This window comes from Bos taurus, chromosome 5 (assembly GCF_002263795.3).
Source record: "Bos taurus isolate L1 Dominette 01449 registration number 42190680 breed Hereford chromosome 5, ARS-UCD2.0, whole genome shotgun sequence".
Lineage (NCBI taxonomy): Eukaryota > Metazoa > Chordata > Mammalia > Artiodactyla > Bovidae > Bos > Bos taurus.
Window position 1 is genome coordinate 56226775 of NC_037332.1, and position 21241 is coordinate 56248015.

Consider the following 21241-nt stretch of genomic DNA (forward strand, 5'->3'; position numbering starts at 1 on the left):
CTCTCCTGCCCAGGGAGTCTTCAGCTGTCAGCTGTTGCTATGCACTGAGGCTGTGGCTGAGGTTGTGGTATGACCGACACCTCGACAGCGACAGAGATAGGGACAAGCAAAGAGACAGACAGATGCATACCGGGAGATCCCAACACATGGCCTGAGGCATGCACGCAGGAGCCTCGCAGGGTCAGGCCACACAATAAAGGTGAACATACAGGCACAGTGAAACACATTCACACAGAGAACAGTGCACACATACACAGACAGGTGCAAGCCTAGTGGCACTGATCCACGTAGATGGACACAGTCGGTTTACACAGAGTGTGCATACACAGAGACCCGAGAGATAAATGCAACTTTCATCAAGAGACATGCATACCCAGCCAGGTACTCAGAGCCGACCCTACCTTCCTTGCCTTGACAGAAAGGTGGACATTCACAGACAATGATGGACACACACAGGTGTATGCTGGCACTGGCAGTCCAAAAGACAAGCCGGGGCACACATAAACAGATAGACAGACACATGGATGTGACAAGACACAAAACAAGGATCGGGAATGCTGAGAAGATGAAGTGGACACAGACACTCCGGGAGAGACAGACAGGAGCCTGGACCAGGAACCTGGGTGTAGGTGGGGCAGACAGGGAGGCAGGGAGAGGCAGGAACAGCCAGGCCACGGGCCACAAGGCTCCATCCAGAACCTGAGCCCGAGTGCCAAACTCAGGGGCTGCCGAGGTGGTGGGGGCAGGGGGCACACTCAGGCCCAAGGTACCCAGGACAGAAGCCCCTCCTGTTTTTCTGGAGTCCTGACCCACCCCACCTCGCCTCCTTTTGCTAGTCTCAGGCCACAGCTTCCTCTACCCAGCTTCTTCACTCTCATACATACACACACACACACACACACGCCACTCCCTGTCTCCATCTCTGTGTCTCTGTCTCTCATTCTGTCTGTATCAGCCTCTGGTTTTGCCCCTGTCTCTTCTCCATTTCTGTCTTAGGTCTCTCTGACATCCTTGCCAGGTGGGGAATTTTTGAGCACTGCCTTCAGGTAGACCCTCTCCTGGCCGTCCTGGTGGGCAGAGGAAGGATGCTGACTGGAGGGGTGTGTGTTCCAAGCCGCAGCTGGGGGCCCTTCTCGCTCTGCCCAGGATCTTGAGGCGACAGGCAGAGAATCAGTGGCTCCCCGGGGGCGCCAGATGCACGGCTGGCAGAGGGAGGGAGTGAGGGGGTGGGGCTGCTGGTGGTGGGGAGCAGACAGGCGCTGGGGGAGGGGGAGGAGCCGGCTGGGGGAGAGTAGAGGGGGGTGTGGCAGAATAGCCCCAGGGAAGGAAGTGAGAGGCTGGACTGGGGTCCGAGGGCAGGTGCATAATTAATGTGCTAGGGAGGGGGCTGTGCTGGCCTTTCGAATGAGCTGCGCTGCAGGAGTGTGTACGCCACCTGGTGGACAGATGATGACACAAGCCTCCCTCTAAGCAATCAACAAGGACGCCCCTTTTCCCCAGGAAGATCGCTCTGCTCTGGGGCCCTAGGGAGCCAGGGAGCCAGTGGAGGATGGCAGAACTGGCTTGGAAGCTGAGGCTGGAGCTGAGACCTCAAGGCTAAAAGGGAAGGGGAGGGCTCTTGTTTCTGGATGTGGATGGATCCATAGCTTCCTCAGGAGAGGAGGAATAGACTGAGAAAGTTGAGCCAGGGAGAGAGGAGGAATGAAAAGAAATGCTCCTCTTTTGGGAGTTGGGTAAGGATTCTTTGGGCTTCCCTGGTGGCTCAGAGGGTAAAGAATCTGCCTGCAATGAGGAAGATCCCCTGGAGAAGGGAATGGCCTCCTGCTCCAGTATTCTTGCCTGGAGAATTCCATGGACAGAGGAGTCTGGCGGGCTATAGTCCATGGGGTTGCAAAGAGTTGGACACGACTGAGCGACTAACACACACACACTAGGTTTCTTTAGATGCTTAAAGCTGCCTTCTTTGAGCATATTTGCTACTGTAGGGAAAGGGCTGTAACCCTTTCTCAGTCTAGGACCATGTAAAGCAGTGTGACCTTCTGCACAGGAATTGTAGACCTGGGATTCCCAGGTGGCGCTAGTGGTAAAGAACTTGCCTGCCAATGCAGTAGACATGAGATGATGGTTTGATCCCTGGGTCAGAAAGATGCCCTGGAGGAGGGCATGGCAATCCACTCCAGTATTCTTGTCTGGAGAATCCCATGGACAGAGGAACCAGTCCATAGGGTTGCAAAGAGTTGGACATGACTGAAACGACTTGGCACACTTGGGACCCCCTTTGTAGCAGTCATCAACAACCTGGGATGTGAACTGGGTTTGGTGGTGCGTGAGACCTGGAAAACTGGTCTTCCCAGCTTTAACTACAAATGCCTTCCTTTTCCTGAACCCAGGGTTCTTACTCTTGACATCTGAGTAATTAGTCTCTATGAGGTGTGAGATGTTAATGCTTCAAGAGCAAACAGCCGAATGGGAATGGGACCATCCTGAAGGACTAGAAAGTCGTTCACAATCCCAGTGTGTTCATCTCTTATTGTGGGATTTCTCACTGTGGAAGAGCATTTTAAGGATGGGTGGCAGTGCTGTCGTTTAAAGTGACAGTGCAGAGAAAATACAGATCCTGGAGGTAAGTGTCCAACGGCCAGAGAGATCACATGTTTCAGAGAGGTGAAGTCACTGGCTCACGTTGACACAGCCAGGAGAAGCAGGTCTTTCTGGTAAAGTTCTATGCTTCCTTGCCGCTGCCCAGCCAACGGGGATGGAGGCCAGAAGGGCACTGAAGACCAGATGCTCCAGCCTTCCTCCAGTACAGAGCATGGCTCCCTCTGGTGGCTGGAGCATGCAAGCACAGGTCAGCTCTCAGAGTCTCACATTCAGGTATACGGACACAAACGTCTTTTTTTTTTTTTTACAATTTTATTTATAACAATATCTGTGTTATTTAGTTGTAAAGGAATTCAGCAAAAATTATTAAAACGTTCATGTCCCCAAAACGGGGCTGCCCGCTTGCCCTTCCTTGGTGTGCCCCACTTCCTCCTCATCCCCAGGGGAGAGGAGCCTGGGGGGGGTGTTGTTTACCAAAGAAAGTCTCCAGCCCTGGGAGCCACAGTGGGGGCACTGGAGAAGGGGAGGGCCTGTCTGGGAGGGATGCTGAGCGCGGCCTCTCAGAGGTGCCCCTGGAGTGGGGGCTGGGGCATGGGATGGCCTCCCCCCAAGAAGAACTAAAAAACTCCATCCTTCCCTTCCTACCTCGGCCAGAGCCAAATCTTCCAGACAAGGGCAGCAAAGGACTCACCCTCCTCAGGATCCCAGAATCAGCCCTCAGGGGACCGGCAGGGTGGTGGGGTGGTGAGAGGGGAGAGCCTTGACAAAGTGTCTTGTACAGGGAGGGGGACACAGCACCACCAGCTCTCCCAGTGGGGGTGTGTTTTTGGTGGGAAGGTGGGAGGCAGGGCTCCCTTATACCTGTAATTTGCAGGAGCCCCCTTCCTGTTCCCCCCCTCCCGGAAGGCAGCATGGGGGGGGGGGCGTTGCTGAGGAGCAGGCAGGAAGGAGAACGGAAAGAGATAATACTGTGCTCGCTTGCTCGCTTGCTCACTCACATATAAAAAGTAATTCCTTCATTTTTTACATTTATACATCCCAGCAGGGCTGGGGAGGGGTTGGCTGGGCAAGAGGGGGACTCCTTGAAGGACTTCTCTGGCCGGGGGCAGGAGGCTCTCTGGGGAAGTCCGATGGTGTAGGACCCTATGCCAAGGGGTCCCCTATCTCGTCCTCAGGGCCCCGGCCCAGGAGTTCTCGCTTCTCATCCGTGCTGGCCAGGGAGTGGCGGCTGCCGTGACCGCCCATGTACAGTGTGGCATACACGGGGTTGGTGAAGTTGGTGGGCTGCAAGGCAACAGAGGGTTCAGATGGGGCTCAGGCACTGGGCTCTGCGGCTTAGGTACCTTCTGCCTACCTCCATTCCATCATCCAGCCCAACACGTTTGGTTGCCCCACCCACAGCCCTCTGTCCCTGTCCTGGAAGCCCCCTCCCTTGCCCTCCCAGCCCACCTTGTCAGGGTCCAGGGCGAAGTCCGCATCCAGTAGACCCCCTACATCATCAGGCTCCCCGCCTTCATACATCTTATAGGTGGGATTCCCGATCTCCACATTCATGGCCCCGTTGGTCATCCGCTGGTGCTGGAAGCCCTTAGCCCTGGGGGGAAGGTGGGAGCATGAGGGCAGGGATTCTAGGAGTGGGTGAGACTAGGGCAGTAACATCGTGGCCCTAATTTTCCAGACTCCCCACAACTCACCCTCGAACTCGCCGTTTGTACCAGAATACCACTCCGGCTACCAGAAGCATCAGCAGCAGCAACAGCAGAGGGATTAGGATGGAGGCTACATCTAGAGGGGAAGAGGAGGGGAGCTGAGTCCAAAAGGCCTCGGAGGCACAAAGCCCTCCATCCCGGGTCCCTGCCACTTACGTCCAGGCTGCTGCTGGCCGACCACTTGTTCTTCACATCGGGGTCCTGCCATGTGGGGTGGGCACCTGCAGATGGGAGGGGCAGAGCTGAGTGGGCATGCCATCCACGGGGAAACTGGGAGGGACCGCAGGCTCCTGCTGGTCTGGCTCAGACTTGGGGGAGGGAAGGCTGATCTAGGCCTTGGTGAGGCACAGGCCCAACTCACTGGCACTCAGGCATCATTTTGCTGTTCATGGTGCAGGAACCGCCATTGCTGCAGTGGCCAATGCAGGTCAGACAGCTGGGGGCCACCCGGCCATCGGAGCAACTGCAGGGAGGAGTGCAGAGGCTGGGCGGGGCTGGTGGAGGGTGTCCAAGACCCTGGGAAGGGGCGGGGCGGGGCGGGGCTGGGAGGGTGGATTAGGTGGGTGGAGGGTGGGACAGACTGGGAGTGGGCCCCACTCACTTGCAGGTGACATCCCCGCTCTGCTTATTGACCACACAGGCCCCATCGAGACAGCGGCTACACTTGTTCACCTCACACCTGGGCCCCTCGAAGTAGGCGGTGCAGCGGCACTGGCGGGAGCCGTCAGCGGCCATCTGGCACGTGCCAAAGTTCTCACAGTAGTCAGAGCACTGTCCTGTGGTTCAGGGGATGGGAGAGGAGGTGCCTCAAGCCCCACTGTCATGAGGGTCCTCCAGAGATGGTGGGGGGCAGCTGGCCTTTGGGGTGACTTCCACCTCCTCCTGAGCCCCCTACTGTCTCCATGTCACAGGCTCCAGGGTTACAAAGATGTCCCGGAGCATCCCAACAGGGTACTGCTTTTGCTTGAATAATCCTGATGCCAGAGGGTTCACTACCTTGGGGCAGCAGGGGTGTGCTGACCTCTCCCTGGGGAGAAGCCCTGGTACCTCGAGCCTGGCTGAGCTGCGAATGGGCTCCTTCCCTAGAACTAGCCCCTGTGACTCGCACACCCCCCCACCCCCCGCCTCCATCATCCTGGCCTGGGGCCCAGGGATGGCTCACTCACGGTACTGGCAGCGGTCCCCCAGGAAGCCAGGCAGGCATCGGCACTGGGGCTGGTTGCCCTGGTTGACCGTGCAGGTGCTGTTGTTGGCACAGTAGCCTGCACACACCTGCTGGGTGCATTTGGGGCCCGTGAAGCCTGTGGGGCACCGGCACGTGGGCATGCCTGGCGGGAGACGATGTGTGAGCAGGACTGTGGCCCACTGAGCTGCCCGGCCCTACTGCAGGGGAACAGGGCTGGGAGGGCCTGGCAGGAGGAAGGCAGTAGAGGGGAGGCAGGCAGAACAGGATAGCAACGCTGGGGTTGGGGGCAGCAGGCGGGAGGGCAGCAGAGGTGAAGTAAAGCAGGGCAGAGGCGGCTTGGGGGCAGCAGGGCCCAGGGGCCACGAGTCCTGGCAGGAGAACCAAAGGCCATACCAGAGGGAGAGGCAGCGCAGGTGCCCCCGTTGCGACAGTGCTCCCAGCACTGGTCCAGCTCACACTTGTCGCCTGTGTAACGGGGCTGGCACCGACACTTAGGCTGCCTCCGTGCGTTGAGGAAGCAGCTGCCACCGTTGAAACATTGTAGGTTACAGGTTCCAGGCCGAGGAGCTGCAGGAAGGGTCGTCAAGGGCAGAGCTGGCATAGGGGGGATTCAGGGGCTGTAGGGAGGAGGGCTCTGGGGCAGGGATGAGGGGCCAGGGAGGGGCGTGAGCATACCGTCCGGCGGGGGCGTCGGTGAGGGCACAGCCACACAGGTGCCATTGTCCAGTCGCTTCCCGTTGGGACAGGTGCAGACAGGCCCGCTGGGACTCAGCAGGCAGAGCCACTCACACTTCTTGCGGTCACAGGGGTTGGTCACTGCAGGGGTGGGCAGCGTGGGAGAAGGCTGAGTCGTGGGACCCAGAACCCCCTCTGCCCACCAAAACCTGAGGCTGCAGCCTGGAGACAGCACCCCTGGGCCTCCCCTGCCTCGGCCCGGGCTCTCCCTCTCTGCCCACCTTCAGGCTGCTTGTGCTGGTGGTACAGGACCACATCGGAGGCATGGCTCAGGCCCCCAGTCAGGTTGATCAAGGGGCTGTGCCCGAACTTATGGATCTTGAAGACACGATTATTGATGTAGGTGACGCCATAGATGTAATCCTCAAAGACATCAATGCTGAAGGGGTGACTCAGTCCTGGGGAGAAGTCAGAGGGGACTCAGGCCTTAGTCACACTCTCTAGTCACTGGGTCCCAAGGCTCTCGGGGACCTCAAGCTGAACACGTCCTGTTCATACCGCCCCTCAACCTGTTCTTCCTGCTGACAACAGGTCCCATCAGCCCCTGACTTGTGGGGTCAGGAGTGACTTCTGCTCCCTCTCCCCACGTGTGCTAAGTTCCCATTATCACCCATGTTGCCTCCACGCAGCTCAACACCCATTGGTAGAATGAATGAATATAAAGCAAGCCCAGAGGGTCAGGGTGGACTCAGGCCTACAGGACTGGTGCTGGGGGTGTCTGGTTGGGAGGGACCCAAAAGGCACTGCAGGGATGCTGAGGGCCAGGTGAGGAGGATGGCGGGTGCTTGGTGAGGCCTTGGGCCCAGAGGGGAGGGCAGAGGCCTGAGGGCAGGGCTGCAAGACTGCTGGTGGAGGCTGACCTCGTTTGCTGTCAGCAGCCACGATGGGGTCTGTGCCGTTGAGCCGGATGCTACCGATGACTGAGAGCTTGGCATCCGCCCAGTAAAGCCGTTCATTGTGATAATCCACGGCCAGGCCTGGGGGAGCAGAGAGCACTGTGAGGGCCGGCCTTCCCACCCCAGGCTCGGGGAGCAAGCAGGACGGTGTCCATATTTGGGACGGCTCCACCCTGTCCCCATGGTCACTCGCAGTCACCTTTTCTGGGAAAAGCCTCCACAACCCCTCTGTCCCATCCCAGTTCAAGCCCCCTTCCCTCCCCAACTTTTGTGTGGCCCTGAGCTCAGCAAGCCCACCTCTCCCCGATCCCCGCCCCTGTAGCATGGACCTGTGGGCCATTGGATGTTGTCCTGAACCAGCGTCTCCCGAAGGGTTCCATCCATTGCTGCTGTTTCAATCTTGGGGTGGTTCCCCCAGTCTGACCAGTACATGGTGCTGGGGAAGGACAAGAAGTGAGTGTGGGCAGGACGTGGGTTCCCAGAGGAGGTCACTGAAGGGGAACACAGAGACTGCCGGGTACACAAAGAGGAGGGTGTTCTGTCCCTCCTCCATAGAGAGTCAAGGGGAGTCAACCTCCTGACCAGGTTAAAGATCTCTAAAACTGCTATGTGCTGCTCGGGTCCCAGTTCAGTAGGCAGAGCTGCCCCCTGGAGCGGAGGAGAAGCCCAGAACCTGGCTGCCCATGACAGCCAGCCAAGCAGAAGCCAGGCCCCAGCTGGGCAAGCCAGTGTGACCCCGGGTGACATCAGGGACGGCCAGGGCTGGACGCAGCCTGGAAGACCCAGGGGCCTGCAGAGGACACTGACCTCAGGCTGGTCTGGGAGGAAACACCCATGCTGGGGGCTGGGCACCCACCTCCATCCCAGGGGCTTCCTAGCCTCAGCCCAGATGCCTCCCCACAGCACCCCCACGCACCCTCTCAGTGGGTCCACCACAATGGCATGGGGCTCATCGATCATGCCGGAGATAAGCGTCTTGCGGTTCTCGCCCTTCATCTGCGCAACCTCGATCACATCCCGGCCTGAGTCGGTCCAGTACACATTCCCAGCCACCCAGTCAATGGCGATGCCCCTTGGCATCTTGAGCCCTGAAATCTGGATGAGGGGGTGTCACAGGTTCAGAGGTTACTGCCTTTGGCCTTCCTGGCCATTATCCATTCCCCCACTCCCTGTCCCTGCTGTTACCATTACTCTGCGTTACTGAGGAACAAAGTGAGGCCCAAAGAGGTTCAAGAGCTTGGCAACATGGACCCGGTGTGCCCGCTGTGATGTTCAGGAACTGAACATGGCTCTGACGCTGAAGGCCAAGTGCCCAGGTGCCCTGCAGCCTCGGGCTGCCACGTGGCGGCGCCACCTACTGACGATGGTGCTGCTCTGCCTGCCTGCTGTTCATGCCTCATGATGCCGTCTGAAGGTCACCCTGCATGCCAGCCTTAGCCTTTGCCCCTTCCACTGTCCTCTGCAAACTCTGCTCTGAACCGTCTGCTGTTTGCAGACTTCCCACCCAGTCCGTGCCTCCATGTAGGTCCCACCCCAGATTGGGTACTCACATTGAGGTGGGTGACGCCCCGGTCAATCTGTCGCCGATGGCGATTGGAAGTGGTGGGAGGTGCAGCAGGGGGCAGGCTGCGGTAGGAGATGGTGCCTGTGTGCCAGTTGGTCCAGTAGACGCGGCCAGCCTTGACGTGGACATCCATGGCATCGATGCGGACGCTCTCGTCACCCTGGAAGGCCTGCTCATAAGCCGAATGGGGGTGGCTGGGGAACAGGCTGCGGATCTCATTGTCGTCAGCGATATACAGGACCTGATACTCAGAGCCTGGAGGGACAAGAGCCCAGATGTTGGTTGGCAGGGGTGAAAGCGCAGTCTGGGGGGTGTCGGGCCTGGTGCTAGAAAGAGCCGGGTAAGCTGTGCTCCCTCCCCAGTCCCACCCCTTTCACATTAACAATGTCCCTCTCCTAGTCAAGCCATCTGACGTGGCCCAAAGCGTCTGCTCATCCCCCCCCAGTGCCAGGCTTGAGGGCTCCAGCCTGAGTCCTTGAACTTCCTCCTCTCCTGAGGTGATCTAGGGAGACCTGCTACTCCAGAAAGCTGTCCCCCCTCCTCCAGCCTCAGGGACCTCTGCCTCCTCACGGCCTCTGCAGGCATCACCACACTCTCTGCTCCATAATGTCTGATATCTGCTCATAGGTGCACACACATGTGGGCGTGCATGAGCACCGCCATGGAGGAGTGTAGGTGTGCATGAGCATATGAGTGCACTCGAACATGTTTGGGGTTGTGTGTGCCCGGGTGTGTGTACATGGATATGGGGTGTCTTTGTATAGAGGCATGAGGAAAGTGCAGGTATGCATCAAAGTATATGTTCTCACCAAACAACAACAACAACAACAAAAAAAACACGTAAATATGTGAAATGATGGATGTGTTAATTAACTCAACGGGGGGAATTCTTTCGCAAGGTGTATGTACATCAGATCATCACCTGGCACACATCAAATATCTGACAGTTTTGTCACTGATACCTCAGTAAAGCTGATACAAACATAATGGGAAGATGCAGGTGGGGTACTCTTGACTATGTGAGTGGTGATGCTCTCACCCCAGGACCTCTGGCCTCTGCACGGCTGCCAGCCGTGTTCTGGAAGCTGTCCGGTGGGTCTGGAATCGCAGGCTTGGGCAAGGTTGCCCAAAGGCAGACACCGCATCCCAGGTTCATTTGCTGTAAGCCCCGCCCCTCTCTCCGCCCTCTCCCAGCGCCTACCTTCCGCCTTGCAGGTGTTGTGAGTCTTCATGAAGTTGCGGGCGCAGCTGCACAGGTGGCCGCCCTTGGTGTTGTTGCAGAGCTGTGAGCAGGTGCCGAAGCGCAGGCACTCGTTGATGTCTGGGGGTTACACGCCCGGGTCAGGGAGAGTCTCGCGGCGGGGGGCTTCTGCCCGCCTCTTGGACTCCCCCTTCCTACCCTGGCATCCGGGTTGGCCTGGCACCGTGTGGAAGCCAGTGCGGCAGGCACAGTAGGCGGCTTTCTCGGTGCGCACACAGCGGGCCTCATCCCCGCAGATGCTGGCGTTGGTGGCGCAGCTGGTCAGCTTGGGGTCTGCGGAGACAGTGAGTCTAGGCCTGGGCTTAGGTTCTCTGTCCCTCCCGGCCCCCGCCCAAGCCGGCACGCGGGTCTCACCCTCACCCATGCTGCAGTCCTCCTCGTCAGAGCCGTCCCCGCAGTCATCGAACATGTTGCAGCGCAGGGAGGAGGAGAGGCAGCGCTGGTTCCGGCACAGAAACTCCTTCTTGTCTTTGCAGTGGGAGGTCTGGGCCGTGGGCGGCTCTAGGGGAGGGCGGGGCTTCAGGTCCTGATTTTTACCACCCTGTCCCTTCTTCCCACAGGAACCCCTGCTCAGTCAGAGGGGCCCCAAGCCTGGCTCTCAAGCCTTAGGGGAAGTTGGTTAAACTGTTCAGATTCGCAGTCTCCGCTTCAGTGCCTTCCCCAGGGGTTTCTCTCCTGCCAAGACAAGGCCCCCAGGCTCCCGGCAGTGGATCCTCCCCTTTCCCTGAATCGACTCACCAGACACAGCTCCCACTTGGGCCACCCCCACCGCTTGTGCAGCATCCCCACTCCAGGCACCCCCCAGAACCCCCCTCACTGGCCCCCTGCTCACCACAGTCTTCCTCATCCGTCCCATCCCCGCAGTTGTCCGTGCCGTCGCACTGGCGCCCGATCCATAGGCAGACGCGGTCGTTCTTGCAACGGAAGGGCCGGTTTGGAGGACACACGAACCTGGCTGCAACGGCGAGAGGGACAGAGTTAGAATCAGCCTTGGGGGTACCCCCACCCTGGCTGAGGGCCTCCAGGGAGCGGGAGAGCCCCGCCCCGTCTGGAGCCCCGCCCCACCCCGCCCTCTTGGAAGCCCGGCAGCCACCCTGGAGCCTCACCGCACTCCTCTGGGTTCTCGTCTGAGTTGTCCCCGCAGTCGTCCTCGCCGTCACATTTCCATGCCAGCGGCTTGCACAGGGTGTTGTTGCACTGGAATTCGTCAAGGGGGCAGGTCCGCACTGGGCGCCGGAGGGAGCAAAGAGAAAAGAATGAGCTCTGAGCCCCCAGTTACTGAGGGCCGGGTATCGTGGCCAGACCCCTCCTTCCATGGCTGAGACCTAGAGGGTACTCCAGGAAAGCACTGGAACCCCCACTGGACAGAACCTGGGTTTCCTCATTTTCTACCACCGGCCAGGTAGCTGGGCAGAACTGCCTCCTCTGGTATTTCGGGGAGAAGAAGTCATTTTGGGAAAGTGTCCAGAGAGCCCTGTTTCAGTGGTGGAGGAGGGCCCAGGGCCCACTGTCAGGCAGCAGCAGGTACAGAGGAGGATCCCTCGCCTGGGAGTCAGGGGGCCTGGGCTCCAGTCTCTGGCCTCAGCCCACCAGCCCAGAGCCAGGATGCCCTCACTGCTCCAAGCTCCGACCTCCCGCCACTCAGGCTCCCCACGTCCCCCTCTGGACTGCCGAGCCCAGGCCAGCAGCAGGTGCTGCCTCACTGCTCTAGGAAAGCACAGGTGAGCAGGGACTCGGCCTCTCAGGACAGCCGACTAAGCCAAGTTGGAAATCATGGGGCAGGGCCTGGATGGACATGGCCCTCAGGTTTCTGCTGGATTTCAACTGGCTCCTTGATGAAGTGTTACTGTGGGGTGGGAGGGCTCACCGCCAGTGCCACAGGCCTCCTCGTCACTGCCATCCATGCAGTCCGCATCTGCATCACAGCGCCAGCGCAGCGGAATGCAGTGGCCACTCTTGCACTGGAACTGGTCCATGTCACAGCGGGGAGTGCAGTCTTTCTGTGGGCACAGGAGGAGGTGTCCTGATCAGACCTGGGCACCCCTGCGGGCCTGCCCAGACTCTTCTAAATTCGACCCTCCCTCCATCTGGTCTCCCTGCCCACCTCGTCTGAGCCATCTGCACAGTCATGATCCCCATCGCATTTCCAGCGCCCAGCAATGCAGCGGCCATTGGCACAGGAGAACTCACTCTCAGAGCAGGGCCGGGGGGCTGGGGAGGGACAGGAAGAGACAGGCCCCAGGAGGGTGGGCATAGGGACTCAGCCTCGAGAGCATCTCCAGCCCTTGCAGAGCACTGTCACTTGTCCCTGCACCCCTGAAGGTCATAGTGGACTGGCATGATGACAAAGATGCTCAACCCATCCCGGGCAAGCCAACTGGCTGCCCTCCTGGGACCAGCCGGGCCCAGAGCACACTCACACTTAGCCCTCTGGGACAGATACACGACAGAGGGCATGGGGTCCCCGGCCCTGCCCTCAGGACAGACTGTGTGTGGGGAGGGATGGGGAGGGAAAGACAAGCACCAGGGTTCAGGGAGAGGCCAGTAAAGGATGACGGGCTGGCACAGCACGGGGACAGGTGGGCTCTGGGGCAGTGGCAGGGATGTGGCAGGGCACGGGCACATCAGAAACACCTACCTCTGCAACCCCGGGAGGACAGTGTGAAAATGGAGAGAAACATGAGATGAGGTGAAATGGCACAAACTCAAGTACACAACATGAAGTGGGGGCGCGAGTGAGGCAGGAGGGGGCCTGACCCTCAGCCCCGGGAGGCGGCCACCTGCCCTAGTGCAGCCTGGTGGCGACGGGTGGGGGAAGGTGCTGAGCAGGGAGGTGCCAGAGGTCTCCCGGGGAAGGGCACCTGTGGGCTGGGGGGCGGGGATGGGGCGGGGACATACTGCAGCTCTCCTCGTCAGAGTTGTCCCCGCAGTCGTTGTCGTAATCGCACTGCCAGCGGCCTGGCACGCAGCGGTTGTTCTTGCAGCGGAACTGGTAGGGCTCACAGGTGCGCTCGTCTAGAAGAGGCAAGATTGAGGAGGCAGTCAGGGACAGGGTAGGGGGCAGACCTCAGGGTCTCGAGAGGTGCAGTCAGGATGGCCAGTGGACGTTCCAGCCTGACATAGGTCAGTAGTGGCAGCTTAGGCCGTGTTCTGAGATGTCGGGGGAATGGGAGCTTCTGGGGCAGAGGGGACATGAGTTGGGGGAGCTGCTTCAGGGACGGGATCCACAGATCCCAGATGGTGGGCAGATGTGTGCCGATGAGGTGCCAGTGGGAGCTGTTCAGTCACCAAGTCATGTCTGACTCTGCGACCCCATTGACTGCCGCATGCCAGGCTTCCCTGTCCTTCACCATCTCCCAGGTTTGCCCAAGCTCATGTCCAATGCCAGTGGGGGTGGGGAGTTAGGAGATGGTGGGCACAGGCTGTGAGGGGGCTCAGGCAGCGGGCAGCCCCTGCCCTCCCCAGCAGGCGCCTCTCCCGAGCAGGCTCGGGGAAGCTCACCACACTCCTCTTTGGGCTCGTCCGAGCCGTCCCCGCAGTCGTCCTCTCCGTCACACTTCCAGCGCGCCGGGATACAGCGGCCTGAGTCCTTGCAGCGGAACTCGTCCACCCCGCAGGTCATCTGGGCTGCAAGGGGGTGGCCGGGGTGAGGAAGAAGGCTCCTTTCAGGAAGGTGCTGTGAGGTGAGGTCTGGGTGGGAGTGGCTGCCGAGGGGGTCACATGCCCGGGTGGCGGGAGCTGCAGGCCCTTTGGAGGGAGGGTGGGCTCTGGGAGACTCACTGCAGTTGGCGGGCTCGTCACTGCCGTCTACACAGTCATTGTCCCGGTCGCACACCCAGACCCGGGGGATGCAGCGCTTGGTGATGGAACACTGGAACTGGTTGGGGGCACAGGTCACCTCGGCTGTGGGGTTGGGGAGAGAGTGAGGGCTGGCCCGCTTCGCCTCTCCCCACAGTTCTCTTCCACAGCTTCTCTCTCCCCCAAGCCCTGGCCTTGTCCTGGTCCTGCCAGCAATTTCTTGCAGGAAGAGACAGTTTATTTCTAATCTTGGTGATTTTGTCTTCGGGATCTGCACATCTCTATGATGTGCACAATGATTTATGAGCAAATCGAGTCACACCCCATATAATTCATGTTGCTCATCTAATAGCATAACCTGAGAACGGCAGGGTCCCTAGAAGCAGCGGGAGCTGGACTTCAAGGTGAGCCCTATTTCCGTGCGGGTTCTCCAACACCCCCGCCCCTGCCGGCGCCCGGGGCACTCACGGCAGTCCCTCTCGTCCTCGCCATCTCCGCAGTTGTCCTGTCCGTTGCAGCGGAAGATGCCGGGGATACAGCGGTTGGTGTTGGTGCACTTGAACTGACTGGGCAAGCAGACGTGGATGTCTGTGGGGGTGGGGGGAGGGGAGGGTAACTGATGGTGGGTGGAGGACTCAGGCAGGGCAGGGACCCGTCTCCTGCAGGGAGAGGCAGCGGGGCCGAGCTCCCTTGCCCTGGGAGCTCAGACACCCAACCCCAGGTCCTAGGGAGGGCCCTTTACCGCAGTTGGCCTCATCACTGTTGTCCTGGCAGTCGTTGTCCCCGTCACAGATGAAGGCGGGGTTCGTGCAGATGCCCGTTGAGCATTGGAACTGTCCTGGGCGGCACTTGAATTCAGCTGCCAGGAAGGGATGCTCAGCATCAGGACGGTGGGGGTGGGGTGGGCGCAGACCCCTGGGGCCTCGAGAGTCAGGGAACCTTTACGTAGGACCCTCTCGCCACCCTGCCCGGGCACTCACGACAGTCCGGGGGCTCGTCCGAGTGGTCCCCGCAGTCGTCCTCCGTGTCACACTTCCACCAGAAGGGGATGCACTTGTCGTTCTTGCACACAAACTGGAGGGCAGGTGGGGGCGAGAGGGGTTGGTGGGGGTCTGGGGAACTCAGGAGATTTTCTTTTGAGGGGCTGGTGTGTTTCCCAGAAGCAGCAGGGTCAGGTATCTCGGGGGGAAGGTGAGCTGGATGGGAGGCTGGGATTCGGGGACTGCAGGGAGGCCAGGCCGGAGGGTATCTGTGTGGAGCTTGGGGCTGGGGGGACTGGTGAGGAGGGGGTCAGGGTTAGGGTGTGCGGGTGTCTGTGTGAGGTGACGGGTGTAAAAGTATTGCTGTGGGGAGACAAGAGGTAGGCAAGAAATGTGGGGGTGTTAGCGTGGGAAAACCAGATGCGTGAGGACATTCGAGTGGGCGGTGGGGTCCGAAGAGGAGTGGGGTACTGGTGAGTGGGGTCTGGGGACGAGCCTCACCTGGCTGGCCGTGCAGTTGGACACACAGTTGCGCCCATCGCCGCCCAGGTAGAAGTTGGTGGGACAGGCACACTTGTGGCCGCCTCCGGGGGACAGCAGGCAGAGGTTGCTGCAGCCGCCGTTGTTGACCTTGCAGGGGTGGTTGGGCACTGCCGGGGGAAACGGGGTTAAAGGGCGGCAAATGGACCCAAGTTATGGGCCACTGCTCCCCCGGCTGCCAGCCTCTGGCGGGGTGAGGGCAGCGCTCGCTGGGAACATGTTTTCTGGTCTTTCAAAGGCTGCCCAGCCCATCTGTCCTGGGCAGAGGTGGGGTAGGTCCAAACCCTGCTCTTTCAGAAGGGAGCTGAAGCCAGGAGGACTCTCTTGAGGTTTCAGGGTCAGGCTGGGCCTTCCTCAGCTCCGGCCTGTCTGCCTTCGGGGCCTGGCCTTGGGGGTTTCCCCCCAGACTTGCTCTGCTGGATGGCCTCGGGGCCTTGCTGCTATAAGATCCAGGGCTGGACCCAGCTGGGCTGTAACTCCTGAGAGCCAGACCATAGCCTGTCTACTCCCCTCCAGATCTCCGGGTGTCTACAGGCATTGTTCAGTCAGTGCTGGGGAAGGATTGGGGCAGCAACCCCTGCTGAGACAGTGGGGCCCCATCTCACCCCAGGGCCCCATCTCACTCCAGGGCCCCTCATTCCTGGCTCGCCGGTGGCCAGCTCTCAGGCCCCAGCCACTTACCGTCGGGCTGGCGCAGGGCGTGGAAGACGTGCAGGTCCATGGGCCGGTGCAGTGTGCTGATCAGGAGCGTCTTGTTGGTGCCCGTGGTCTTGTGGGCTCGGTTGATGGATTTTGTCTCCCAGTCGGTCCAGTAGACATAGTCCTCAAACAGGGTCAGCGCGAAGATGTGCGGGATGTCCTGGCTTAGCACTGCAGGGGGCCGCAGGGTGTGGGGGTCAGGCCTGGGCCACTGGTCAGCAACTGGGCAGCATGAGGCGCCTTCCCTACTGGGCCCTCTTAACCCCATAGCAACCCTGTGAGGTGGGCATAGCCCTGCTGCAGCCCCTGGTCGCATAGCAAGCGAGTGGCAGAGCTGAAACTCAACTCCAGGCCCGTCTGATGGCAGGGTCCTGCCCCTGTATTCTCCATCGTTCCCTGTCAGGAAGTGGGGGCATGCTGCATACCCCAGCCCCAGTCCCCCGCACCTTCCTCAGGGCCCATCATCTGGAACTGTGCCTGGAAAGGTGCCTGTCTCTTGCCGTCCTCAGGGAGCCGGTGGGGGCCTCGTGCCTAGGTGGGTTCTGGGGACGTACCCTGTGGTGCTCTGAACCCCCAGACCCTTGGTGGGTGGTGTCCTCAGGCCATGCCCTGAGTGGCTTTTAAGCCCACTCTTGCCCCAGAGGCCTGATCCCCTGAAGTTTCAGAACCCCCGTCCCCAGCAGGTTGGCTATGCCGGGGCAGCTTCACTGGCACACTGACCGACGTGACGGTTGGAGCCGTCCAGGCTGGCAAACTCAATGTAATCCTCACGGGCGTCGGCCCAGTAGATGCGCTCGGTGACGTAGTCCAGCGTCAGGCCGTTGGGCCACGTGATCTTGGTGTCCACGATGACACTGCGGCTGGACCCGTCCATACCGATGCGTCCAATCAGTGAGTGGTCTCCCCAGTCTGTCCAGTAGAGGTACCTGGCGGGCCGGTGGGCAGTGAGGCAGGAGAGATCCCGTGACTGGTCCCACCAGGAGCCTGCAGGGAGGCTGGACCTGGGTGCCCGACTATACCAGCTGCTCTCAGACCTCCCCGACCCTCCTTGCCCACATACCCATTCTGCACGTCCACCACCAGCGCCCGGGGCTCACGGAGGCCGGAGCTGACCAACACTGTGCGATAGGCCCCGTTGAGCTTGGACACTTCGATGGTGTCCCGGCCTTTGTCACACCAGTACAGGTTGCCACCGACCCAATCCACAGCCAGCCCATCGGGGTTGCTGAGGCCCGTCCGGTGCAGCACCTGTGGGCAGGGGTGGGGAGGAAGGGCCCTCCCTGGGTGACATGGGCCAGGACTCTCAGCCTCTCTGGGAGGACAGTGGATGGAAAAGGCCCAGCCCTGGACATGGTGTCAGCCTGGGCTCCAGGAGATGGGTCTCTAGGTGACAGAGACCACATCCCAACCCCACAGAGCCTGGGAGCACAGGTGTAAGGGAGGTCAGACTAAGGAGAACTCACTGCTAATTAAGGGAAGGGAGAGAGAGGAGTCTCCTAGACCCCGCTGCTCGCTAGGCTCAGAGGGGAGAGAAGCGAGGACAAGTGGAGTCGTGTAGTGACTCAGTGAAGAGGAGTGGAGATGGCCTTGAAACAGAGAGGGTCCTCTGGGCAGGGACGGCGGCTGGCTCCTGGTCCCCAGCCTCACCTGCACGTTACTCCCATTCAGGTGCATCCTGCGGATCATGCTGCCCTGGGTTGTCACGTCTGTCCAGTAGATCATCTGCTCTCGGTAGTCGAAGTCCAAGGCAACGGCGTTGTTGAGGCCCTGCATTTGGGGGTGAGCAGAGGGGTGACCCAAGAGTCAGAATATGGAAGGCTGGTGAGGTGGGCAGGGAGGATGGCCACGGGTCTGAGTGCAGAGCGTGGGGCTGGACGGCGGGGTGAGGAGGGCGGGTCTGGCACCTGCTTGAGCAGCGTGTAGTTGGAGCCGTCCAGGTTGAGCTTGCGCAGGTAGTATCGGTTGGCGAAGATCAGAAACGGCTCCTCGTCTAGAGACAGAGGATGCCGGCTCAGCTGCTGGCCGGGGTGCATTCTGGCACCCCCCTGCCAGTCCCCAGCCTGCCTTCAGCTCTGCCATCCCATCCTCCCACCACTCTCCCAGGTGGCCTGGGCCAGCTGCACACCCCCAAACCCCCATCTCACCGGTCACGGCCTTGCAGCTGTGGGGGTCGCCGCCACGGGGTGCGTAGCCCTCTACGCACAAACACTTGTAGCTGCCGTGGGTGTTGATGCAGCGCTGGCTGCAGGGGAATGTGGTGCTGCACTCGTCCATGTCGGCGCACGTCCGGCCGTCATCCTTCAGGCGGAAGCCGGGGCGGCAGCGGCACTGCGGGCACGGGGGGCCTGGGGTGGGCATGGGCAGGGGGCTGGGCTGCCCCAGGGACTGCAGACCTGTCACCCCGAGACTGAGGGGCCCCTCTGGCTCCCTTCACCCTGGGTGGCTGGCTGGCACAGGAAAGTTGAGGAGGCAGACCACATGGAGGCCTGCCCGTCAGAGGAGGCACTGAGCTGGCCCACGCCAGCCATCCGGCTCTCGCCCCTACCTGGCCACTGGTGTGAGTCCCCCGTGACCGCCATGTCTCTGCATCCCCAGCTCAATGCTCAGGCCCGTCTTATGTGATCCGCTGGCGTCATTTGACAGCTGGGCACCTCTTATTCCAACACTTTCTTCCCTTGGCTGTCCTCCTGCCCTGGCAGCTGGCCCTGCTCAGGCTCCCCTGCTGCTCCCCTCTCCACTCGCCTCACCGCCCTCAGTGTGGCTATGCACAGGGCTCAGGCCTCAGACGGCCCTCTTTCCATCTCCACTCGCCCCTGTGAAGGTCTTCTCCAGACGGCTGACTTAAATGCCGTCTCTATGGTGACAGCTCCCAGACTCCCTCTCCCGTCTGGCCTCTCCCTTGAACCGTGGACCTGTGCATCTGGGGCCTGCTTGACATCCACACGCCCCTCCTCCTCTCACACCCCGACCTCATCTGCCAGCAAAGCCTGCCAGTGCTATCTTCCACACTGACCAGAACCCAACTAGGAGAGATTTCTGCTGTGCTCAACGCTGTATCCCCAGGGCCTAGAATGCTGCCTGGCAGGACAGGGGCTGAAATTGCCTTTGTCGGATGAACATATGAACGAGGGGCAGAGAAAGGAATCCCAGCCAGGCTTGGGTGCAGAGGCTCCCACCCAGCATACCTTGAAGCCAATCTTGAGGTCCTCGCAGTCCTGGCTGCAGCCACTGAGCTTGTGGCTGAGACACTCATTGATGTGGCAGCCCCGCTCGTCTGAGCCGTCGCCGCAGTCGTCCTGGCCGTTGCAAAGCAGTGCCTCAGCCACGCACCGCCCGCTGCTGCACAGGAACTGCGAGGAGGCGTTGCACTTGTGCTCTGGCGGGGTGAGGTGGAAGGGGGCGAGTCAGCTGGGTCCCGGGCGCCTGGGGCTGGGGCTGGGGCCGAGGGCAGGGAGGGAGCCACGTAGGGGGCCCACCTGGGCTGGTGCAGTGCGGGTTCTTGGGGGCCTCGTCGCTCTGGTCGTGGCAGTCGTTTTCACCGTCGCACTCCCACTGGCGGGAGCTCAGGCAGCGCCCATTGGCGCAGCGGAACTCATTGGGGCCGCAGGTTGGGTACTCTGCGGTTGGAGGGGGCAGGTGAGGCTGGCGGCCTGTGCACTGAGAGCAGGGCCCCCTCCCGCCGCGGCCCCGGGCTCACCACACTCCGGGGACTCATCGGAGCCGTCAGCGCAGTCACGGTCGTGGTCGCACATGAAGTGCTTGGGGATGCACTGGCGGTTCTGACACATGAACTCGCGGTCATCACAGGTGCTGTTGTACACTGTGGACAGAGGCAGACACAGCCCCTCAGCGCCCGCCCATCTGCTGCTGAGTGTCACCCCCCGACATGCCTGTGGTGTGAGCAGCAGGGTGGGCAGAGCACTGGACAGGGCATCTGGGCACCTGGACTGCAGACAGAGCTCTGCCACTGCTGCCTGAGTGACCCCTTCCTCTCCATGACCTCGGTTTCCCCTTCTGCAAAGTGGGCCCACGGCCATGCACCGTCCGCCCCACTCCTTGGGGCCCCCGCCACTCACAGCAGCCTGCCGCAACGCTCTCGTCAGCGCCGTCAGCACAGTCCTTGTCCCCGTCACAGAGCCAGCGCTCGGGGACGCACACGTGGGTGCCAGGGCAGGAGAAGGAGCCGGGGCCGCATGTTTTGCCTTCTGTGGAGGGAACAGGGAGACACTGAGAGATGCAGGGGCAGGCAGAGCCAGGCCGGGCAGCTGGAGAGACATCTCCGCGGCTGTGCTGTCACTCGGTGGGGTTTGTTGGGAGTGGGGGTGGTCTGTTCCTTCCAGGGCCACCTCCCCAACCTGACCCCAGCCCCCTGCCCCCGCCTCACCGCAGTGAGCCGCCTCGTCCGAGCCATCCCCGCAGTCATCGCTGCCGTCACACAGCCACTGCTTGGAGATGCAGCGATGGTTCTGGCACTCAAACTGGGCCTCGGAGCAGAACTTGTCTGGGGCAGTTGGACAGAGGTCACAGTTAGATCGGAAAGGGATGGGGGGCTGCAGATAGATGCCACAGGATGGATGGGGGAGACACTCATGGCACCTGGTAGGGGGACTCAGTAGGAATGGAGAGACAGTCCCCTCTCAGAGCCTGAGGCTCTGGGTGGGAGGCAAGGGGTGAGGCCCTGGGTGCGCCTCTCAAAGGAGGGCATTCCCTGTGAAGGCATCAAGAGGGCGGGGTCCGCACAGAATCTTAGCGGGACGTGAAGCCCTATCCCCTGTGGGTCCTCTGGGTGCTAGGCTCGGGAGTGGGTCTGTGGTCACTCACTGCAGTGGGTCTCGTCCTCGCCGTGTTCACAGTCATCCTCCTTGTCACACGTCCAGCTCATGGGGATGCAGCGGCCGCTGGGGCAGGCAAAGTAGTTCAGGGGGCACCTGGGGCGCTTCACACCTGGGGGCGAGGCAGGCGTGAGGGCATGGCCCCCTTAGGGGGCCGCTGCCCACCGCATACCTGCCCACTGGCCGGACCTGGGCAGTCGCGCTCGTCGCTGTAGTCCCCGCAGTCGTTGGCGCCGTCGCACACCCAGCTGGGCGCGTAGCAGAGGGAGGTCCGCTCGCAGGGCTGGAAGCGCACGCCCTTCACCCCCAGGCGGAAGTAGCTGCTGCAGTCAGTGGCGCCTGGCAGGGGCGGGGAGGAGGGGTGGCACCAGGTTCCCCCCACAACACCCTCCCCGCAGAGCTGCTGGCCCGTACGGCGCCTGGAGGGGTGGCACCAGGCT

The 21241-nt window shown here is 61.0% G+C and overlaps 1 protein-coding gene across 2 annotated transcripts in view; it reads right to left on the reverse strand.

Annotated features, from left to right (window-relative positions):
- Positions 1-2893: 2893 nt before the first annotated feature.
- The window catches only part of LRP1 (LDL receptor related protein 1), an 80921-nt gene continuing 62573 nt past the window's right edge, over positions 2894-21241 (reverse strand). The window contains exons 49-89 of one of the 2 annotated variants that reach the window (XM_024992497.2): positions 20991-21140; positions 20791-20913; positions 20354-20470; positions 20046-20174; positions 19667-19789; positions 19446-19586; positions 19155-19345; positions 18114-18297; positions 17874-17959; positions 17617-17736; positions 17030-17217; positions 16690-16895; positions 15952-16140; positions 15232-15380; positions 14731-14824; positions 14493-14609; positions 14219-14338; positions 13733-13855; positions 13454-13579; positions 12851-12967; positions 12057-12163; positions 11820-11952; positions 11059-11178; positions 10785-10907; positions 10313-10453; positions 10091-10225; positions 9893-10012; positions 8678-8946; positions 8044-8222; positions 7457-7563; positions 7092-7208; positions 6453-6629; positions 6172-6312; positions 5890-6063; positions 5477-5638; positions 4912-5086; positions 4672-4773; positions 4467-4531; positions 4296-4386; positions 4051-4195; positions 2894-3885 (exon numbers count right to left, since the gene is read on the reverse strand). In XM_024992497.2, coding sequence (XP_024848265.1) covers positions 3745-3885; positions 4051-4195; positions 4296-4386; positions 4467-4531; positions 4672-4773; positions 4912-5086; positions 5477-5638; positions 5890-6063; positions 6172-6312; positions 6453-6629; positions 7092-7208; positions 7457-7563; positions 8044-8222; positions 8678-8946; positions 9893-10012; positions 10091-10225; positions 10313-10453; positions 10785-10907; positions 11059-11178; positions 11820-11952; positions 12057-12163; positions 12851-12967; positions 13454-13579; positions 13733-13855; positions 14219-14338; positions 14493-14609; positions 14731-14824; positions 15232-15380; positions 15952-16140; positions 16690-16895; positions 17030-17217; positions 17617-17736; positions 17874-17959; positions 18114-18297; positions 19155-19345; positions 19446-19586; positions 19667-19789; positions 20046-20174; positions 20354-20470; positions 20791-20913; positions 20991-21140 — 5717 coding nt within the window. In that variant the 3' untranslated portion in view covers positions 2894-3744. Of the gene's footprint in view, positions 3886-4050; positions 4196-4295; positions 4387-4466; positions 4532-4671; positions 4774-4911; positions 5087-5476; positions 5639-5889; positions 6064-6171; positions 6313-6452; positions 6630-7091; positions 7209-7456; positions 7564-8043; positions 8223-8677; positions 8947-9892; positions 10013-10090; positions 10226-10306; positions 10454-10784; positions 10908-11058; positions 11179-11819; positions 11953-12056; positions 12164-12850; positions 12968-13453; positions 13580-13732; positions 13856-14218; positions 14339-14492; positions 14610-14730; positions 14825-15231; positions 15381-15951; positions 16141-16689; positions 16896-17029; positions 17218-17616; positions 17737-17873; positions 17960-18113; positions 18298-19154; positions 19346-19445; positions 19587-19666; positions 19790-20045; positions 20175-20353; positions 20471-20790; positions 20914-20990; positions 21141-21241 lie in introns of both variants that reach the window. The other variant, XM_024992496.2, reaches the window with a different exon arrangement.